Source organism: Saprolegnia parasitica (assembly GCF_000151545.1).
Source record: "Saprolegnia parasitica CBS 223.65 unplaced genomic scaffold supercont2.104, whole genome shotgun sequence".
NCBI classification, from domain to species: domain Eukaryota; phylum Oomycota; class Saprolegniomycetes; order Saprolegniales; family Saprolegniaceae; genus Saprolegnia; species Saprolegnia parasitica.
In genome coordinates this window covers 18,082-35,314 of record NW_012156498.1, presented here as the reverse complement: position 1 = coordinate 35,314, position 17,233 = coordinate 18,082, and the positions used below count along the sequence as shown (strand labels likewise).

At 57.8% G+C, this 17,233-nt stretch overlaps 6 protein-coding genes across 6 annotated transcripts; 3 read left to right on the top strand and 3 right to left on the bottom strand.

Annotated features, from left to right (window-relative positions):
• Positions 1 to 47: 47 nt before the first annotated feature.
• Positions 48 to 6,790, bottom strand: SPRG_13720 (hypothetical protein; the record flags this gene model as incomplete). The annotated part of the gene is made up of 14 exons (XM_012352663.1): positions 48 to 181; positions 237 to 529; positions 766 to 2,226; positions 2,271 to 2,355; positions 2,395 to 4,122; positions 4,168 to 4,551; positions 4,604 to 4,734; positions 4,791 to 4,957; positions 5,012 to 5,151; positions 5,208 to 5,337; positions 5,391 to 5,542; positions 5,596 to 5,671; positions 5,718 to 5,963; positions 6,024 to 6,790. The coding sequence occupies 14 exons, from the start codon at positions 6,788 to 6,790 to the stop codon at positions 56 to 58; spliced, it is 5,886 nt and encodes a 1,961-aa protein (XP_012208053.1). The 3' UTR covers positions 48 to 55.
• Positions 6,791 to 6,984: 194 nt separating this feature from the next.
• On the top strand, positions 6,985 to 8,377 carry SPRG_13719 (hypothetical protein). The gene is made up of 5 exons (XM_012352662.1): positions 6,985 to 7,247; positions 7,303 to 7,371; positions 7,424 to 7,557; positions 7,609 to 7,863; positions 7,919 to 8,377. Exons 1-5 carry the CDS (start codon positions 7,028 to 7,030, stop codon positions 8,279 to 8,281), a joined length of 1,041 nt encoding a protein of 346 aa, XP_012208052.1. The 5' UTR covers positions 6,985 to 7,027; the 3' UTR covers positions 8,282 to 8,377.
• Positions 8,378 to 8,887: 510 nt separating this feature from the next.
• On the bottom strand, positions 8,888 to 9,550 carry SPRG_13718 (hypothetical protein; the record flags this gene model as incomplete). Its single annotated transcript, XM_012352661.1, has 1 exon — positions 8,888 to 9,550. One exon carries the CDS (start codon positions 9,548 to 9,550, stop codon positions 8,888 to 8,890), a length of 663 nt encoding a protein of 220 aa, XP_012208051.1.
• Positions 9,551 to 10,559: 1,009 nt separating this feature from the next.
• Positions 10,560 to 12,209, bottom strand: SPRG_13717 (hypothetical protein). The gene is made up of 4 exons (XM_012352660.1): positions 12,137 to 12,209; positions 11,567 to 12,082; positions 11,145 to 11,521; positions 10,560 to 11,093 (listed from the first exon to the last, which is right to left on the bottom strand). Exons 1-4 carry the CDS (start codon positions 12,173 to 12,175, stop codon positions 11,051 to 11,053), a joined length of 975 nt encoding a protein of 324 aa, XP_012208050.1. The 5' UTR covers positions 12,176 to 12,209; the 3' UTR covers positions 10,560 to 11,050.
• A 1,024-nt stretch (positions 12,210 to 13,233) lies between these two features.
• Positions 13,234 to 13,547, top strand: SPRG_21330 (hypothetical protein; the record flags this gene model as incomplete). The annotated part of the gene is made up of 2 exons (XM_012352689.1): positions 13,234 to 13,424; positions 13,505 to 13,547. 2 exons carry the CDS (start codon positions 13,234 to 13,236, stop codon positions 13,545 to 13,547), a joined length of 234 nt encoding a protein of 77 aa, XP_012208079.1.
• Positions 13,548 to 14,372: 825 nt separating this feature from the next.
• SPRG_13716 (hypothetical protein) lies at positions 14,373 to 16,458 on the top strand (the record flags this gene model as incomplete). The annotated part of the gene is made up of 4 exons (XM_012352659.1): positions 14,373 to 14,790; positions 14,836 to 16,158; positions 16,222 to 16,370; positions 16,432 to 16,458. The coding sequence occupies 4 exons, from the start codon at positions 14,373 to 14,375 to the stop codon at positions 16,456 to 16,458; spliced, it is 1,917 nt and encodes a 638-aa protein (XP_012208049.1).
• Positions 16,459 to 17,233: the final 775 nt, after the last annotated feature.

Genomic DNA, 17,233 nt, shown 5'->3' with positions numbered 1-17,233 from the left:
ACGGCAGCGCCCGCAAGGCGATGACGCGGCTCGTCATCGTCGCTTGCATCGTCGCTCATGGGATACCCACTGCGATCGATGGCAGCATCGTGGGCAGCATCGGGCGTGGGCCCCGCGATGCCGATGGCGGAACGTGGCGTGGCGTGTGCTTCGTCCCCGTTCTCGTCTTGCAGACGTGCATCTACCGCCTCCACCGTTGGTTGTTGGTCAGCGATCAAGGACGAAGCGGCGCGCACTTGCTCAGACTCGTCGTCGCTTCTGTCGTTGTCGACCTCGGCAGCGATTTCTGTCGCTTTCTCATCGGGTCCTTCGTCTGCCTCGTACTCGGGGAGAGGCGCCAGGTCGACAGCATTGCTATGGATGGCACCCACTGCGCTATCGGTAGCGACTTCCGGCTCGTCGTATTCTGCATCAAAGTCGTCCGATAGCTCGGCATCGCTCTCAGCAGCATCGTCTGCACCTTCGTGCGCGTCACCGCGCAGGTCCAGACCTTCGGGAGACAGGACGCGGGTGTCGATTTCGGTTTCTTCTGCGTTGTCCGTGATGTCGCCGGCCAACATTGGCCCCGCTGTCGGAACGGTGCCAAGCAAAGGCGTCGACGGTGCTTCCGTTTCATCAGTGCCGTCCGCCAAAGACGCCGACTGGGCGTGCTGGGGTGGGGGGTTTCGTCGAGAGTCCCGTCTTCACTATCGCTCCCAGCAGACATTGTTGCCTCGGGTGCCTCGACATGTGCTTGGGATGGACATGTGTCGTTGTCTGCGGCACGCGGCTCGTCATCTGCGCTCTCTTCCTGCGCGTCATCGTCGTCGTCATGGACGTCATCATTGTCATCATTGTCATCATCCGAAGCAAAGCTCGTTGCTTTGTGCATGTCGCACGGGGTGTCGTCGGCGGCCGTCGGCGATGCCGGCCGGTTGTTGGGCACCGCAAGTGCTTGAATCGTCGCCTCGGAACCGTTGGCATTCGGACGTTTTTCAATCGTGTCTTCGTTACTGTCACTGACGACGCCATCGTCGTCTCCGTCCTCCTCCGTAGCCGCCTCATGGAACGCAGCTCCGTGTCCGTGTGTCGTATCGTCGTGGTTCGCCACACCCTCGATATCTGCAACGCTCGTCTTCGGTAATGCGCCGTCGCCCGCTGCGTGAGTCCTTGCATCGGTCGAGTGCGCGGTCATGGTGCCGATCGTTGCGGCCACCGACTGCAGCCGCGCAGCTAGCGACGGCAAGTGGGACATCGTCTTCATGATGTACGCGTGCTGCGAGGTGTCGCCGCCGTGCGCCGCAAACAAGGCCGTCAGCTCGGTGAACGCGACTTCGGCGTTCGCGGCGCACTCGGATTCGAGCAGGCGCAAGCGAAGGCGCTCCTTCTCGTGCTCGTCGCGCTGCTTGTGGACCGCGGTGGCTTCAGTGGTGAGTGACGACTGGAGGTGCTGCAGCTGGTAGAGTTGCATGGGGACGGCCGCGACTTGCTGCCGCAGCGTCTGCAGCTGGCTCTGGAGTCCTTCGAGACGATCTTGGGCGTGCCCAATCGCACTGTACTGCTCGTCGTGCGCCGCCTGGGACTCGAGGAGCGTCTGCATGTGGGCTTCCGTGGCGTCTTCGAGTGTGTCGACTTCGCCGCGAAGCGCCTCGACGTCGACGGTGATCTCGTGAAGGAGCCAGCTCATTTCGCTGTCGCAGCGCGCCAAAGCGGCTTCCGCGACCACGACTTGGCTCTGAAGTGCCTCGACCTCGCACGATTTGGCCGCCACCTCGAGCTCGAGCGGCGCCAACGCGGCCTTGGACTGCGCGAGCTCGGCCGTCCATTGAGCTTCGGTGGCTTGGAGCGCTGCCAGTGCCGCGGCCTTGTCACATGCCGCGCTGGCTTCCAAGCGTGCCAACGACGCTCGTGTCGCCTCGAGGTCGTTTGAGCGCGCCTCGAGTTCAAGTCGAAGCAGCGCGAGCGCCTTCTCGGCCGCCGCCAGGTTCTGCACCGTGTCCATCGAGCTCTGTCGAAGCTGCGCCGCGGCGGCGGGTACATCGTCGAGCGACGAGACATCGAGCGCGGTGACGATCGCGTCTCGCTCGTCGCTGGCGTCGTCGAGCGCTGCTTGGAGCTCGGCCACGTGGGCTTGCAGCGTGGCTACAAGCGTCGACGTCGACTCGGCGCACGGCAGACGGAGTTCGGTCACGAGCCGCCGCAAGTCGTCTTCCATCGCGGTCGTCGCGCTACGCTGCACGTGCAGCGCTTCATGAAGCGATTGCAGCTCCAACGCGGACTCGGTCTTGTACGCGGCATGGGTCGCTTGCGCTGACGTGAGGGCGTCTCGGCTTCTTTGGCGGCCCACGCTGCAAGCGACGCGTCGGAGTCCGCTTTCTCGGCCATCAACACTGCCAATCGAGATTCGACCTCTACCAATGTGCCTTGTGCGAGGACGAGTGCTTCTTTCTCCGATGTGAGCGCCAGAATGGTCGCGTCGCGGGCAGCAATCGCCGTCTCGAGGCTCGCAATGGCATCGCTGTGCTGGATCGCATCTTCTTCTCGCGCGCTACCAAGTGCTTTCATATCGTCGTGGCTCGTCGAGAGAGCGTCTTCCAGCGCGCGCATCTTGGCCTCGAGCTCGGCCTTTTCACTTGCGGTTGCGTCGGTCATCGTCTCGAGCGTAGTACGCGCTTCGTACAGTTCTTCTTCCAGTGCCGACGTCGCCTCGGATGCCGATGCGAGTTCGTTGCGCAGTTGCTCCACGTCGTTGACGCGCGACGCGAGCTCGTCTTGTAGCGCCTCGATCCGAGCCTCCAAGCTCGAGCCATCCGTTTGGTACTCTTGGTGCAGCTGTGCCACTGCGTCTTCCTGGGTCCGGACATGGGCTTCCAACTGCGCTTTCTCCTCCAAAAGCGTCTCGAGCTCGATGGCGAGAGTTGATATACGCGCCTCTAACGCCACCTTGTCGTTCTCGTGGATGGCCGCAGCGTCGGCCAGCTGGGTGCGCAATGTCTCGATGGCCGTAGCACTCTCGGCCTGCGCTTGTGCCTGGACCGTCTCCCACTGCTGCACACGCTCGGCCCACGTCGTCTGGAGCGCTGCGACACACGCCAAGGCGCTCTCGTCAGCCGCCTCTATCGACGCGCCAACGTCCTTGGCCATCGTCGTCAAAACGGCACACACGTGCGTATGCTGCGCCGACTGCGACGCGAGTGCGTTCGAGATCTGCGTCAATGCGGCCTCGCGCGCGGCCAGCGTGGAGTCGTGGCTTGCTTGGAGCGCCGCCAGCTCCGCCTCGAACGACACTCGCGACGCCTGGAGGTTGGATTCCAATGCCTTCTTGGCAGCCTCGAGCTCGGTAACGTTGGCTCGGAGCGCGTGGATCGTGTGCGTCTGCGCTGCCATTTCGTGCACAGTGGCTTCCAGCTCGCTTGGCGGGGCCGTTGCTTGTGGCGGTTGCGCTGCCGCGGCGGCCTGTAGCCGCTGCAAGACGCCTTGCAGTGTCGCGAGCTTGGCTCGCTTTCGCGCGTCGTCCTGAAGCAGCGCGTGGAGCGAAGTCTGCGCGGCCGCGCGGTCGCGGTCGGCGGCCTGCCACTGCTTTTGGAGCCGCGCCAATCGGTCCGTGAGACGGTCCATCGCCTGCTTTTGGTCGAGCGCCGTGCGCGCCTTGTCCTTCTCGGCGCTCTGGAGCTTGAGCTTGTACGATAGTGCTTCGTGGCGGGCGCTACTCAAGTCGGACTTGCAGACGCGCAGCGTCGACTGCTCGTGCTTCCAGAGCGCCTTCATGACTTCGACTTGGCCGGAGGTCGACGCAATCTGCAACAGCTTGGACTGCAGCGCATTTTGCAGTGCAAGGACGTCGGCATCGCGCTTGGCTTCGGCCTCCGACACGCGACTTTGAAGTTTTTGGATTTGCATATCGCGGTCCTTCTCGAGCCGCGCAAAGTGGGCGTCCATATCGAGCTTGGTGCTCTGGAGCTGGTCGAGTTCGTTCACGCACTGTAGCAGCTTGGCCCGCAGCGCTTGTGTCTCGGTGACATGGCTCTTCTGCACGCTGCTCTGCATCGTTAAGAGCCCTGCCGAGGTCTTCTCGACTTGAAGTTTGAGGTCGTCGACCCACTTGGTCGCGTCGTGCCATTTCTGGTCAAATTCACGGTACATCTAGCACAAAACGCATGGAAATCGTGGACTTGGAACAAGGAGTACCTTGGAGACGGACGTTTCGAGCCGCTTCCACGCCGAGATGGTGCCCCGGGCCTCGAGCTCGTCCACAAGCAGCGTCGTGACTTGCTGCTTGGAGACGTACGTGTCGGCGATGTGCCGCAGCACGGCCTTTTTCAAAAGCTCGTCGCGCTCGCTCGCGTTCTTCGTAGCGTCACCGTCGCTCTCGATGGCGCTCGATTTTGTTTCAACGGTCGCCACACGCTTGGCGAGCGCAGTCAAGCGCAGATCCAACGACGTGGCCATGTCCTGCGACCGCGCGTCCGTCCGCTTGGTGTGTGCGTCGACTTCGTTGCGAAGATCGCCAACACTGGCTTCCAACGCGTACTGAATCGCTTTTTCATAATTTTCTCGCTGGCCCTGGATCGTCTACACTCGGTGGGTTATCATCCGCCGGTGGACTCGAGACACTATCGTGTACCTTGAGAAAACTGGCATTTTTCGTCTCTTGCATGTCGGTGAGCGCTTCGAGGCGCCGTGTGAGGCGGTCGTCGTAGGCCTGCATCGCTTTCGTCACCACGGTCTCCATGGTATGCGTGAGCGTCGCAGTATCTAAGTTGAAAGGCCAATCTCAATCTCAACGTCAACTCCTATGGCAATCACAGTACCAAACGACTTGGCGGCCTTGGCTTCGAGCTGCGAGATGCGCAGTGTACAGTGCTCGATGGACTGTTCGACGTCTGATGCCTTGGCAAGTCGCGTCGCGAGCTCTGCCACGGTGCGCTCGAGCGACACGACCTTCTTTTCGAGGCCGTCGACCAGGGCAGCCTTGGCACTACGCGTCCACATGAGATTTACTAGCAGACACACAAGCACATTTTGTACGTACGTCTGTGTCTGTAGATCGATGTCGACGGCGGCCTTCCATTTCAACACGTGGTTGGCCTGTACATCCAGTCGTCCGAGGATTGCCGACTGCTCTTGCAACGTATGCTCCACGCTGCTCACGTGGTTCGCTTTGGCCTCGAGCTACACAGGCCATTTGTCGTCAGCGTTTGGGCTTCCGTTGCGCGTAAGAGAGCTACCTGCGTCGAGAGTTGCTGGAGCTTCAACGACGCGGCGCCGCTTTCACCCGCGATGGTTTGATAGTCGGTGCGCAGATCGGCGATTTGCTTTTCGAGGAGGCTGGCGCGCGACGCAATATCGACTTGCAGGCTACACCAGGCACAAGGATCGTGAGATACCGTACAGAAGATCAAGTACCACACCTCTTTTTGATTTCGTCGAGCGACAAGAGCGGCTGATGCGCGGCCCGCGCCTCGCGGTCGTCTTGATTGGTGTTGACGGTCGACGGCGCTTCCCACGCCGAGCTCGCGGCCCGGCGCGGCCCTTTGTCCTTGTCCTTGGCCTTGGTCGACTCCTACGTGGCACCACGTGCCTCGTACGCTGCCACGTCACGATCCTAAATCGTACCAGCATTTTGTGTGCAATGTGGCGCTTCAACGTCGTCGAGTCGTCAAGGACTTGCTTCCACTTGTGGATCGAGGCGCTACATGCGCATCAGCATCCTGCATCGTCGTACTCGTCAATATTACTCGGTGGCAATGCTCGCGCGCGTCCGGTCATTGCCGGCCGTCGGTTCCCGCGCTGCGCCCAGCGCGTTGGACGACTTGGCGCGGCTCATCATCGCCATCGCCTTCTTCGCCGGCGCGTCTTCGCGCTTCTCGCCAATCTTGCGGAGGAGGTTGAGGTTCTGGTTGGTCTTCTCGATGATGGCCGCGAGGTCCGACTCCCAGTCGTCCGTCAGCACCGTCTTCTTCTCCATATCCTCCGAGTACGTACTGCGGCGTCGGCGAGAAATTGAAAAATACTCTGGTTTCGTTTGGATTCTTTTTTATTACGAGCGGTTTCGGTGGCAACCGACGTCGCTTGACGAGGTGGCCAGCAGTCGCCGGCGCAGCGCAGCGACCGCCGCATCGGGCGTCGTGAGTACCGGCAGCGACGTCGTCGCAGCAACCAGCGGCGCGCTCTGCGCAAGGCTAAACTGCGCCAGCGCCACGGCATGGACAGGCGTCGCGGCCAGAGCCGCCGACACGGCGGCGGCCGCCAACGCATTGTGGCGGTCGCTGTCGCCGGCGTTGAGCGCCTCGAGCGCGCCTTCAATGTGCACGGGCACGATACGCAGATGGACATCGGGCGATGCGCCACGCAGCGCATCGATTTCCTCGAGCATCGAGCCCAACGTCGGGTAGAACGTTGCCGCGAGCGCAACGACGAACGGGTCCGCTTCTGTCGCGTTCGATGCGCGGGCCATCACGAGCAGGTCGTCGAGCATCGCTTCGTTGGGCTTGAGCACAGGCGTGGGCGCAACGCGGGCCGCGACGGCGTCAATGTAGCTCCCAAACGCCGAGCACGTAAACAAAAGCGCATCGCCAGCCATTTCGGTCGTGGCGTACGAGCTCAAAAAGTGAAAGCGTGCTTGGATCGGGTCGTACAGGCGCGGCGCCGCGCCGGGCGCGGGTGGGTCGGCGCGAACGAGGGCGGCGAGGTCGGCCGCGAGCGAGTCGTCGGTGAGGTTGGCCAGCGACGCTGTTGGCCAGAGCCGAGCGAACGCTGCTTCAATCGGTGCCTGCGAGTGGCGAAGCGCATGGATCATCACGATACGCATGTTGGCTCGTCGCTGGTGGCAGGCGGCGCTCGCGCGATCTTCTTCTCCGGACGTCGGCAACCGGCGATGGGCTGGGACATGCTGGTATCATACTTGGTCAATGTATAGTATGGTAGAATGCCGTCATGGCGATCCGGACCACACCGGACGGCCAAGTTGCACTTTGATGAGATATGGCCTCCGATTACGCAAGCCGTCTCAGATCTTGGTCGAAGCACTTACTAGATTGACAGGAGCATGGCGCAGTCGTACCGCAAGATCGTGTGCACGGAGCTCTCGACCAACTTCCGCGCCGCGACCACGATCGTGTCGGCGCCGCTCGCAAGCCTCGTCGCCGCCGCCCACACGGTCGTCGTTAAGAACCACTACCTCGGCATCAACGCGTCCGACATCAACTTTACGAACGGCAAGTACCTTCCGGGCGTCACGCCGCCCTTTGACGTCGGCTTCGAGGCCGGTATGCCCTCGTCTCTTGTCACTATTGTTGTCGTCTTATGCGCGATCTATAACAGTCGGCGAGGTGGTCGCCGTCGGCCCCAAGGTCAAGCACCTCAAGGTCGGTGACGCCGTCATGTATTCGCGTACGCCTTGCAACAATGTATCGATGCATTTAAGGATGTCGGTACTGACTAGTCTACGGCGCCTTTGCCGAGTACATTGTCGTGCCCATCAAGTTCATCTCCAAGGTGCCGCTGCTCTCTCCATCCGTGCTGCCGCTCAATGTGTGCGGCCTCACGGCCTCGATCGCCCTCGACGTCACGGGCGAGGTACGATGCTGCTGCTCGCTGCCTACGTCTTACTGAGAGAAACCCTCCCAGATGCAGCAAGGCGAGGTCGTCCTTGTGACTGCCGCGGCCGGTGCGACGGGCCAGTTTGCCGTGCAGCTTGCCAAGCTGGCGGGCAACACGGTCATTGGCACGTGCAGCTCCCAGGAAAAGAAGGAGTTTCTCCTCAACCTTGGTTGCGACCGTGCAATCGACTATACGAAAGAAGACGTTGGCGCCGTCCTCAAGAAGGAGTTTCCCCGCGGCGTCAACCTTGTCTTCGAGTCGGTCGGCGGCGACATGCTCGACGTACGCCCTATTCTCGATGCGTGTCTGCTTGATAGATTGATATGTTGTGAAATAGACGTGCGTCGCGAACCTCGCGCGTCATGGCCGCCTCATTGTCATTGGCGCCATCTCGGGCTATCAAGATTCGAGCTCGTGGGACGGCAAGACGGCGGGTGGTGCGGGTCCGCTCTCGACGGCGCTCCTCTCCAAGTCGGCGTCGCTCCGGGGCTTCTTCCTCAACCACCACATGGCCCACTTTGGCGCGCACGCCAAGAAGCTCGGGCTCCTCGTGCAAAAGGGACTTTTGGACCCGGGTGTCGACCCGACGCCGTTCCATGGCCTCGAAGCGGTGCCCGATGCGATCGAGTACATGTATGCACGCAAGAATGTTGGGAAGCTCATTGTCGACCTCACGTCGATGCCAACCGCGCGGCTTTAAGTAGAGCGCGGCGAGAGATCGGACGGATGTTCCTAAGTCGAAATACCATCGATTGACGTGTTCGACCAGAAATATAAAGTGGGTTTTGTGTGACAAGCTAGTGCTACGTGGAGGGTCTACCGCCACAATGACAGTGTGTTGAGATAGTGCAAAAAAACTGTTTTGACTGTCTTTGACGGCGAGACACAGACGAGAAAAGCAGTCGGATCGACAGTTTAGGACATGGGGAACCCGCCAGTGCGGCCAAGGGCACGGGCAGCGACCTTTGACGTACAAGCCGTTCGGAGCTCCTTTCAAGTGTGGCTCGATTTGACCCTTGTGACAATCAGGGTCAACGTATTGGGGTAAACATTTCTCGACAGGAATAGCGAGGGTGTGTCCAAGTCATGGATTACTATCATGTGGCGATGATAAATGTCTTTGCTTGTAGGGAAAAGACGCACCGGTCGGTTGAAGGTACACAACGTACTCCGAATAAGGTGGTCCCAACGTGTTGTTCGCTTGATGGAGGAGTGCTCGTATTTTGCAAGGTACTAGAAAGTGTATGAATGCAAGTTGCTTGTTTTCATGATTGAAGGGAATTCAAGTACTAGTAGCTTGTTTTCTTTACCTAAAGCTTTGCCTTGCGCCCACGAACGATATTTTTGTCGGCGCACCCGCCTTGATAGCTTTTGTCTTTTTGATTGGCTTCTTTGTCGCCTTGGATGACGAAGGCGCGATACCGCGGGATGTTTTCAGCTTGGTCGTAGGTTCAATGCGCGAGATGACAATTGGCATCGAGTGCAGCATGTCAAAGCAGCACGTCTGCCACACGTGACCGACCTTACAGTGCTCGATCCACTTGGGATCTGTATACTCCACTTCGTACACGCCTTGCTCGAGCTGCCGCTCCTGTTGATAGCCGCTGTAGACGAACGCCGGGTTCGTCTCGAGCGTCGACGGCGAGTACGCTGTCCGCTCGACGCGCTTCACAAACGCGTGCGCTTTCGCTTTCATCCACGCAGGATTCAGCCTGTGGCCATTCGTTGCAATTGCAAAGGGCTCGTTGGCGCTCGGGAAAACACTGTTTGGACCGACGTTGGCGTACGATCGAAAGAGGAACCGGTCGTCGTCGAGGAGGAAGACGAAGAACGAGGCGTCCGATGGCACGGTGCGACCGCCGTCGTAATAGATGTTGTAGACGCGGAAGAGAAGACATGTGCAAGAGACGACGATGCACTTACCACGGTGGACACGGACGACACGGACGCGGTAGAGCTTGGTCGCCATCTTGGTGGCAATTTGCAATGTGCTCTCCACATTGGATGCCGCAGGGGCCGTGAATGATGTTCTAAAAAGACCTACATTCACGTGGTTGCATCTCGACGCGTACAATTCGTCCAGTAGTGTGAGTGGACAAATGTACAGAGGCCTCCACGAGAAGATGCAGCGCGACAATACGCTATGATAAATCGGGTCGCAACTTCTGCGAAAGCGCGTCTTCCTACAGAACCATTGCCGAAAAGCTGGAGGAGGCAGATCGATGTCTGGGGTGCGGGCGAACAGCACGATAGGATGCTGATGGAATCTTCGCAATCATCCACAAAATGCATGCATTGGCTTGTCACCAGCAAAAATAGCAATCAATACTCACGACGGTGTTTGACTAGGAGTTGCGAGCGCGCCTGAAGTCATGGACATTTCTCGTGGAGGCCTCTGTACATTTATCCACTCACACTACTGGACGAATTGTGACTACGGCTGCACCTTGGAGGCTAGGGTAGGTCTAGGGTTGTACCTCCTTCACTTTAGCGGTGAGTTTCTCTCGTTGTACGCCTTCATCGTCGACGTAACGTAGCTTTTTCGTCTCTCCAAAGTGTCTTCTATCCATGTACCAAGAATGAGCGGTACCGATAGAAAACCTTTCTTTGGTCATCGGGCAACCGCGCGAAGCATGCGTGAGTTCCATCCCGTCTCTGATTGGTTTTATACTATCTAGTTTCAGCCAATCAAATCGACCAAATCTAATACACATTGACCAGGATTTCTCTCGCTGTACGCCTCCCATGCCAACCTACCATAGCGTTTTAGAGTCTCTGAAGTGTTTTTTATTGGTGCACAAAGTTTGAGCGAATCTTTGTCCGGGTTGATTTGGCCATTCCGCGACCTCGGTGGCGGCGAGCACAACTCAAAGTCATCCCGGATTGGTTGATTTTATAGATATTACAGCCAATCAAATGTGCTGCACTGTATGATACGCTCGACACAGCACTGCAGTTGACATGCCAACACCAGCTATACCAGCACCACAGACATCGTCGTTTTGCATAGTGTGGAAATGTAAGTATGTAGCGGTATTGTCAGCCTCCTTATCCCGCACTTACTCGGTCGTCTTGGGCTTGACGTTGCGCTTCTGGCTCCCGCTGGGCTCGACGATGCGCTCCCGGAGCTTGGCAAAGCTAAAGTCCTTGGTCTTTTGGACCGACGTCGCGATCGGCGTCGCGACCTTCTCCATCGTAATGAGGCGCCGCGCGTACTTGGACGTGAGCTTCTCCTCCGAGTTGGCGACCACACGCAAGAGCGGGTGCACGGGCAAGTCGTCGTCCGTGTAGTCGTACGTGGTCGGCAGCAGGTACACGACACGGCCGCCGACGCGGAGGTTCTTTGCCGCAAACGTCAGCAGGTCCTTCATGACGTCTTCGGCCGCGTACGGCTGCGTCACGGGGAAATGCGTGTCGAGCCACTCCTCGGGAATCTCGCGCGGGCCGTACTTGGGCTTGCCCGACTTGGTCAATGCGGGCGGTGCGTCGGCGTCGTCGGCGTCCGCTCCCGCCTACGCGTGTGGCCTATGTCCTACTTGATACATTGATACATTGCGACATACCGTCCGCTTTTGCGGGCGCCGGCGCGAATGCCGTACGGCGGGTCGCACACGACTGCGTCAAAGTACATGGGGCACTGCAGCGGCGAGCGCGAGTTGTCGGCGCGGACAAGCTCGGGCACGGGCAAGTTGTATTGGTGAAAATTCGAGTAAATGGTCTTGTTGTTCTTGCCGTGGAGCACGCGCGTGTCAATGTCGGTGCCCATGCAGATGCCGCCAAACGTCGTGCAGGGCACGAGGACGCTGCCCGTGCCAACGAACGGGTCGATGACGAGGTCGCCGGGCATGACCAGCGCCATGTTGCACATGAGCAGTGCCATCTCGGCGTCCATCGACGTCGGGCCAATGTACGCGCGGCGCTTGAGCGTTTGCATATCGACCTAAGAAAGGATGGAAATCCAATGCGACGAGATGGGGGGGCCTACGAGGTCGCGGGCGCCGCCCCGGCCACGGTTGCGCTCGGCGCCGGCCAGAGTTCGGAGGAAGAAGATGCGCTGTGGCGTCATGGCAGCCTCGTCGACGCCGATGTCTTCGAGGATCAGAAACGTGTTGGACGGATTCGAGAGCACGACTGGTCCCTTGAACGGCAGGATCTCGCGGAAGCGCTCGCGGCGAGACGTTTGCTCGTCCATGCTCAGCTTGAGCCCAAACGCATCGACGTTGATCTTCCAGCTCAAGCTCGCATCCTCGACGTACGTCGTGCGCTCTTCAAAGGCCGCGACCGAGGCAACGACTTGGTCGTACGTTTGGCCGTGGCCCCAGATCTCGTAAACGCCCTTGACAAGAATGCCGCGCTGCGAGAGGAACTTGGCGTGCGCCTCGGACGGCAGCTTGATGTGCACAAGCGGCGACGAGAGCGGGTTGGCGTCGCGCGAGTAGCAAGCGGTCGGGTCAAGCGACTGCATCGTCAGGAGCGCATCGAGCTCCGGAAAGCGAAAGTCCTAGCGTCGGTACGAGCGTGAGAAGCGACATATCGGACGACGACGGCGACGTACCAAGTGGCGGTGCACAAAGAAGACCAGGTACTCCTTCATCGTGCTGCAGTCTTGGTTTGGGCACCAATGGATCCATGCCCCGTCCAGTATACTGGCCAATCCCCGTGTCGTATTGCTGTCAGAAAAGGGTCAGTGTTGTACCTTTTTTTGGCATCCATGGCGACATGATTTTCACATGTGAGGGCCGCTGTTTTTCACGTGCAATCGACGTCTAAAATGTGCACATGACGTGGTTTTTAGATGGCGTGCGTAGGTTAGGACTGTACCCGGCAGCAGGTAGCAAGAACGACACATTTTTTAGACCTGGAGTTTGTATGTATCGAAGTTCGCACAAAACCGTAGAATGAATGTTTAATAGGTGTTTTAATATGGCCTCAGAACCTTCGAACTTCTAGAAATCGAAGAATATCGATTGGCAGGGCGTTACGTGCCGCCATCGCCAACGCGTTCTTCGACCATTTTTGAAGCACAATATGGACATGTAAAACAACACATCTATAACTTTCAAGGCATACTGCATCACATTCAGACATTTTGGAATCAAGCGAGAGTCTCAAGAATGTCCAATTCCAAGTAGTTTTGAAATTATTGCATGTCCAATTTCCTCCTAATAAGGACGGTGCTTTTAGAATTATGTTGGTTAAAAATTCAATAATTACGCAAAAACAATTCAACACGTTGATTCTTGAGAACCGATTCGGTCCCGCGACTCGGTGCTGTGCTCTGCATCATGTTTAGCAACATAGCTATACTTGCGTAACAAAGGTTAGCGAATATCAACATTATTGACGATGTCATCGCTTGTCCAAATTCTTAAGTGACGTTGATGCAGACAGCTATCTTCTAGATTCTATTTAGTCATTAGCCCACACACAGTAGTACACTGACCGCACTTCAAGGCACCAGGATGCTCCAGGAAGCATGTATTTCATCTGCCGCCCCACACTTCTCGAACCCACTCAAGAGTTTCTTGTACCCGCATCAACCTTGACAGCGAGACGACACTCCCAGGTATTGACACAACTTGATGGATAACTAGCATCGCCCTCCGGGCATGTACGAGCACGTCGACTCATGATTATGAACTCGCAGGACACATGCCACAGAAAACGTGTTTGGACTGCGGACGACGTGTATACAAGGGTAGGCGCCGGGAACTTCTGCCCGGTGTGTTTTCTTGCATCACATGCTTCCAAGAATTGGGTCCATTAACGGATCGGGAAGCGCTGGTGGTTGACGACGAGCAAGACGCTGCAGCAGCTCTCGTGCAAATGGCACAACCCCAAGAGTACGAAACCCAACGATTGCGCCGCTGCGCCTTATGCCAAATTGCCAAGAGATTGGAAACATCATGATCATTGATTGTAGGCTGGGTGGCGATGCAGTTGAGTCAATGACAGCCCCGCGATGACTGCGCCACCGACGACTGGGCCACCGACGACAGCGCCACCGTTGTCTGCATCAACGACGACAGCGCCACCGACGACTGGGCCACCGACGACTGCGCCACCGTTGTCTGCATCAACGACGACTGCGCCACCGACGACTGCGCCAACGACGGCAGCGCCAAAGACGACTGTGCCAAAGACGACTGTGCCACCGACGACTGCGCCACCGACAGCAGCGCCACCGACGGCAGCGCCAACGACGATTGCGTCAACGACGGCAGCGCCAAAGACGACTGTGCCACCGTTGCGTGCACCACGGACGACTGCACCGCCGATGTCTGTCCCGCATATTACAGAACGACTATTCGACTCGTGTGAGATGAGCACATCGTACTACATAAAGGCTGTTTCTGCCAAGGCGTTCTGAATGTTCTGCCGTAGGTTTGACGAGCTCTTCTCGACTGATATCCAGCCCGTAAATCGTCGCCTCGAGTTTTCAGTGGTGTCCGACACCGACGAAGCGGTTGCAGCGCCGCCGCCAGCTCAACGTGAAGACAACAACGAGGTTCTAGTGTCCACTGTGTAAATCATCATATCCGTTCATATGTACGTTGTCATGCTAACGATTCGTGCATTCTAGGTCTGACGTCGAGGCTCATCGAGCAACGCTTCGCCTTGAGCTTGCACAAGAGCCAGACGTTTTTGATAACAGCGCACCGCCAATGTCACCGTACACACCCAATTAACTGTGCGTTATGACCCATTATTGCACTAGACCTCGAAGAGCTCGCGCGCTGGTGCCGCCGCCGATAGAGCCACGGTCGAAACGCGCCAAAAAACACAACAAGATGTACAAGCTTCTTCACGATTTTGCCACACGGCTTCAGCACTACGGCGTGGAGTTTTTCCGCAACTTGGATGCCACCGGCGACGTCGACTTTGAGTGCCTTCAACGCGTCCGCGAGCTCATTCCCGACGAGCTCTGGGGGCATTTTCACGGCATGACTCGGCCGTCGCGACCAAGGAAGAAAAAAGGCGCCGACCCAAGTACCCAGCAAGGCAGTTCGCAACGAGGCGAGCATGACGGCAACCACATCGGCGAGGAGGGTGCCGAAGAAGCCAACATAGAAGTCATCGTCTTGGTCGCACAAGCAGCGATGATACACAACCAGAAAGCGAATTTTGTGCACAAGATCGTCACGCTCTTCAACTATCTGAAAGGCAGCAGTGAGTTTCAGCTCAATAGCCTGAGCAAGCTCGGCCTCGGTATGATCCTTCTTGTCGATTGAACTGTCTAAGAACGCGTATTAGGTACGACGAAGCAGACAGTCCATGGAACGTGCAAGTTGCTTCTCAAGAGCCGCGACGGCAACATCAAGATGGAAGGGTTCGTGGTCTTCGGCGTGGACGATTTGACTCGCTTCCTCCATTTCGAGCGCATCCGTCCGAACGGCAGTACGTACTGCGCCATCAAGCTCGTCGTTTGCGTCATCAACGCGGTACCGCTGTCGTCGCCGGTGCCTCGGGATCTCTCTAAGCCACCGAACCCGCCCACATTTTGCTCCATGGATTGTCTCGCGGTGGCGGGTCTCTTCGACGACATCGTGGCCAAGATCGGCCATTTCCTCCCATGGTACACGGCGCGCTTCCCAAGCAAGGGACCACGCAACGACCTTTACGGCTTTGAGCTCTACCAGTACACGGACGTGAACGAGCGCTGGCACTCGGATTACCTCAGCGGCCTACGACTGCTGCGGATCAACGAGAGCGATTTCAAGTCCATCCGCCACGCACTTCTCCAGTTTCGCAGCTGCCTCGGTGTCGAGGCGTTTGACGCCTACTTGAAGGACAACATCATGATGCTCCCCGGCGACTATTGGGCTCAGTACACGTTCAAGAAGCTCATCATGATTTGCCGATTACCCGAGATCGAGCGCCGAGAAGTGCTCGCGACGTGGATGCCCGAGGACGAGTTTCCGACCGAAACCGAGATCGCACGTCTCGAGAACGTGGTTCCCATCAACGGACTCTTGCACATTAGCTTGACGCTCTTGGAAGCCGTGTGCCAGACGTTTGATCCGCTCATCAGGTTCTTGTGGCCCCAGATCGCGCCGAACCCGAAGCTTCGGCAGACGCTCAGCCATGCCGAGATGATCGTCTGCGCAGAGGTGCTGCTTGGTGGCTACGCTCTCCTTCGCGACGATCTTGGTCGGCGCCGGCGACGATGGAAGACCGCTGCTCTCGACTATCTCGTACACTTTTTTGAGCACTTGCTGCCTCTTGCCGTCGTCTTCTACGACAAGTTCGTGCGCAGCGAGTGCCATCTCGACTTGCTGCAAGCGATCATGCCCCACGTCGCTTTGGCCTTTGTCTTCCTCAATCGAACCCACTACAAGATCTCGACTTTGGAGTGGATCAGTCAGATTGAGCACATTCGGAAGAGCAACGTGCTGCTCTTCAACGCCATGCAGAATCACACACGCTGGCTTCTTGACGAGTATATGGTCGAGCACCAGAACGGTGTCATTGCTCGGAACACGAAGCACGCGACGACAGTGCACGAGTTCATCCGCAGCGGCTACCTCGGCGACGTTCTTGGCGAGACGACAGCGGCGATCATGGCGAACGTGCAAGGTAATCCACGGGCTCGGTCGACACGCACCGATTTGACGTCGCTTCAAAACAACGCCGCGCTAGCTATCATCAAGGTGTTTGAAGACGCCCGCGATCCGAAGCAGCTGACCGCCTCGCTTCGATGGAACGCCACCAAGGAGCGGTGGGTCTGCGAAGCGATCCATGCACGGTTTCTTGAAGGCGTAGACATCAAGTTGAAGTCAATGCCCGCGGTGTACCGCCTCCTCGAGAAATCAGGTACCGGTAAGCTGCATTTTGTGATGCCATGCGAAGATGCTGCTGCCGCTGCTGCTGCCATAACGGCCACGACGGCAGCGACTGCTTCTCTTTTCGCGACCAACCTACCCCAGAGCAAGCGACGCCGACTCGCCCCAAGCAAGAAAATCCAGAAGGACACCGCTTTGCACAAGTTTACTCGGTATCAAGTCCCAGACCAAGATTTCGTAGTTGAGTTTGTCAAGACGATCGTCAAAGATCTTGTCGACAAATCCGGCGACTCGTACACTGCACCGAAAAACAAGCTGTCGTTTGTCCCGATGAACCAAGGGTGCCTGAAGAGCCTGCTCGGAAAGAGCCCGTGCCCATGCTATGCCTCGAAAGTTCCAAGATTGCGTTGAAGGAGGCGCTTAGTAAAGTCCGTAGCTTCTCTCATTTGCAAGAACATTCAATAAGTACAACCATTCTTTATGCTTCGTGGAGGTCCCAAAACCAAAGAGAGCCTTCCGTTCGCAGCAGTTTCCACCTTGTTGTTGAGATGAGTCATTAAAATGCAATTATAAAGTGGAGATGGTTGACTTCGTAGTGCTCGTGTGGTTGGGGCGGTACGTCAAGCTGAGGGCGCTGGGTCGGGGCTCGGATTGTACAAGGAACGAGGTAGCGAGCACACCAAGGGTCGGCGCGTAGAGCGACAAGCGACTCGGCAAGCGAAGGCACCACAGCACGACGAACCAAGTGCCGGACATGTAATCGCGTGATAGTAGTTGCTTTGATCGCGAGCGCGCCTTGATCGCAAGCGCAGTAGCTGTAAGAGGCGTCAACGACGTGCGGAACACTCGGTTGTTGCGTTCAAGCCAAA

Excerpts from the sequence above, each read along its gene's own strand:
- SPRG_13719 (XM_012352662.1), top strand. The coding sequence starts at position 7,028 with ATGGCGCAGTCGTACCGCAAGATCGTGTGCACGGAGCTCTCGACCAAC. Across the intron at positions 7,248-7,302 it reads TGACGTCGGCTTCGAGGCCG|TCGGCGAGGTGGTCGCCGTC; the intron begins GTATGCCCTCGT and ends GATCTATAACAG. Across the intron at positions 7,864-7,918 it reads TCGGCGGCGACATGCTCGAC|ACGTGCGTCGCGAACCTCGC; the intron begins GTACGCCCTATT and ends GTTGTGAAATAG.
- SPRG_13717 (XM_012352660.1), bottom strand. The coding sequence starts at position 12,175 with ATGAAGGAGTACCTGGTCTTCTTTGTGCACCGCCACTTG. Across the intron at positions 12,083-12,136 it reads TCTTTGTGCACCGCCACTTG|GACTTTCGCTTTCCGGAGCT; the intron begins GTACGTCGCCGT and ends TACCGACGCTAG. Across the intron at positions 11,522-11,566 it reads GGGGCGGCGCCCGCGACCTC|GTCGATATGCAAACGCTCAA; the intron begins GTAGGCCCCCCC and ends ATCCTTTCTTAG.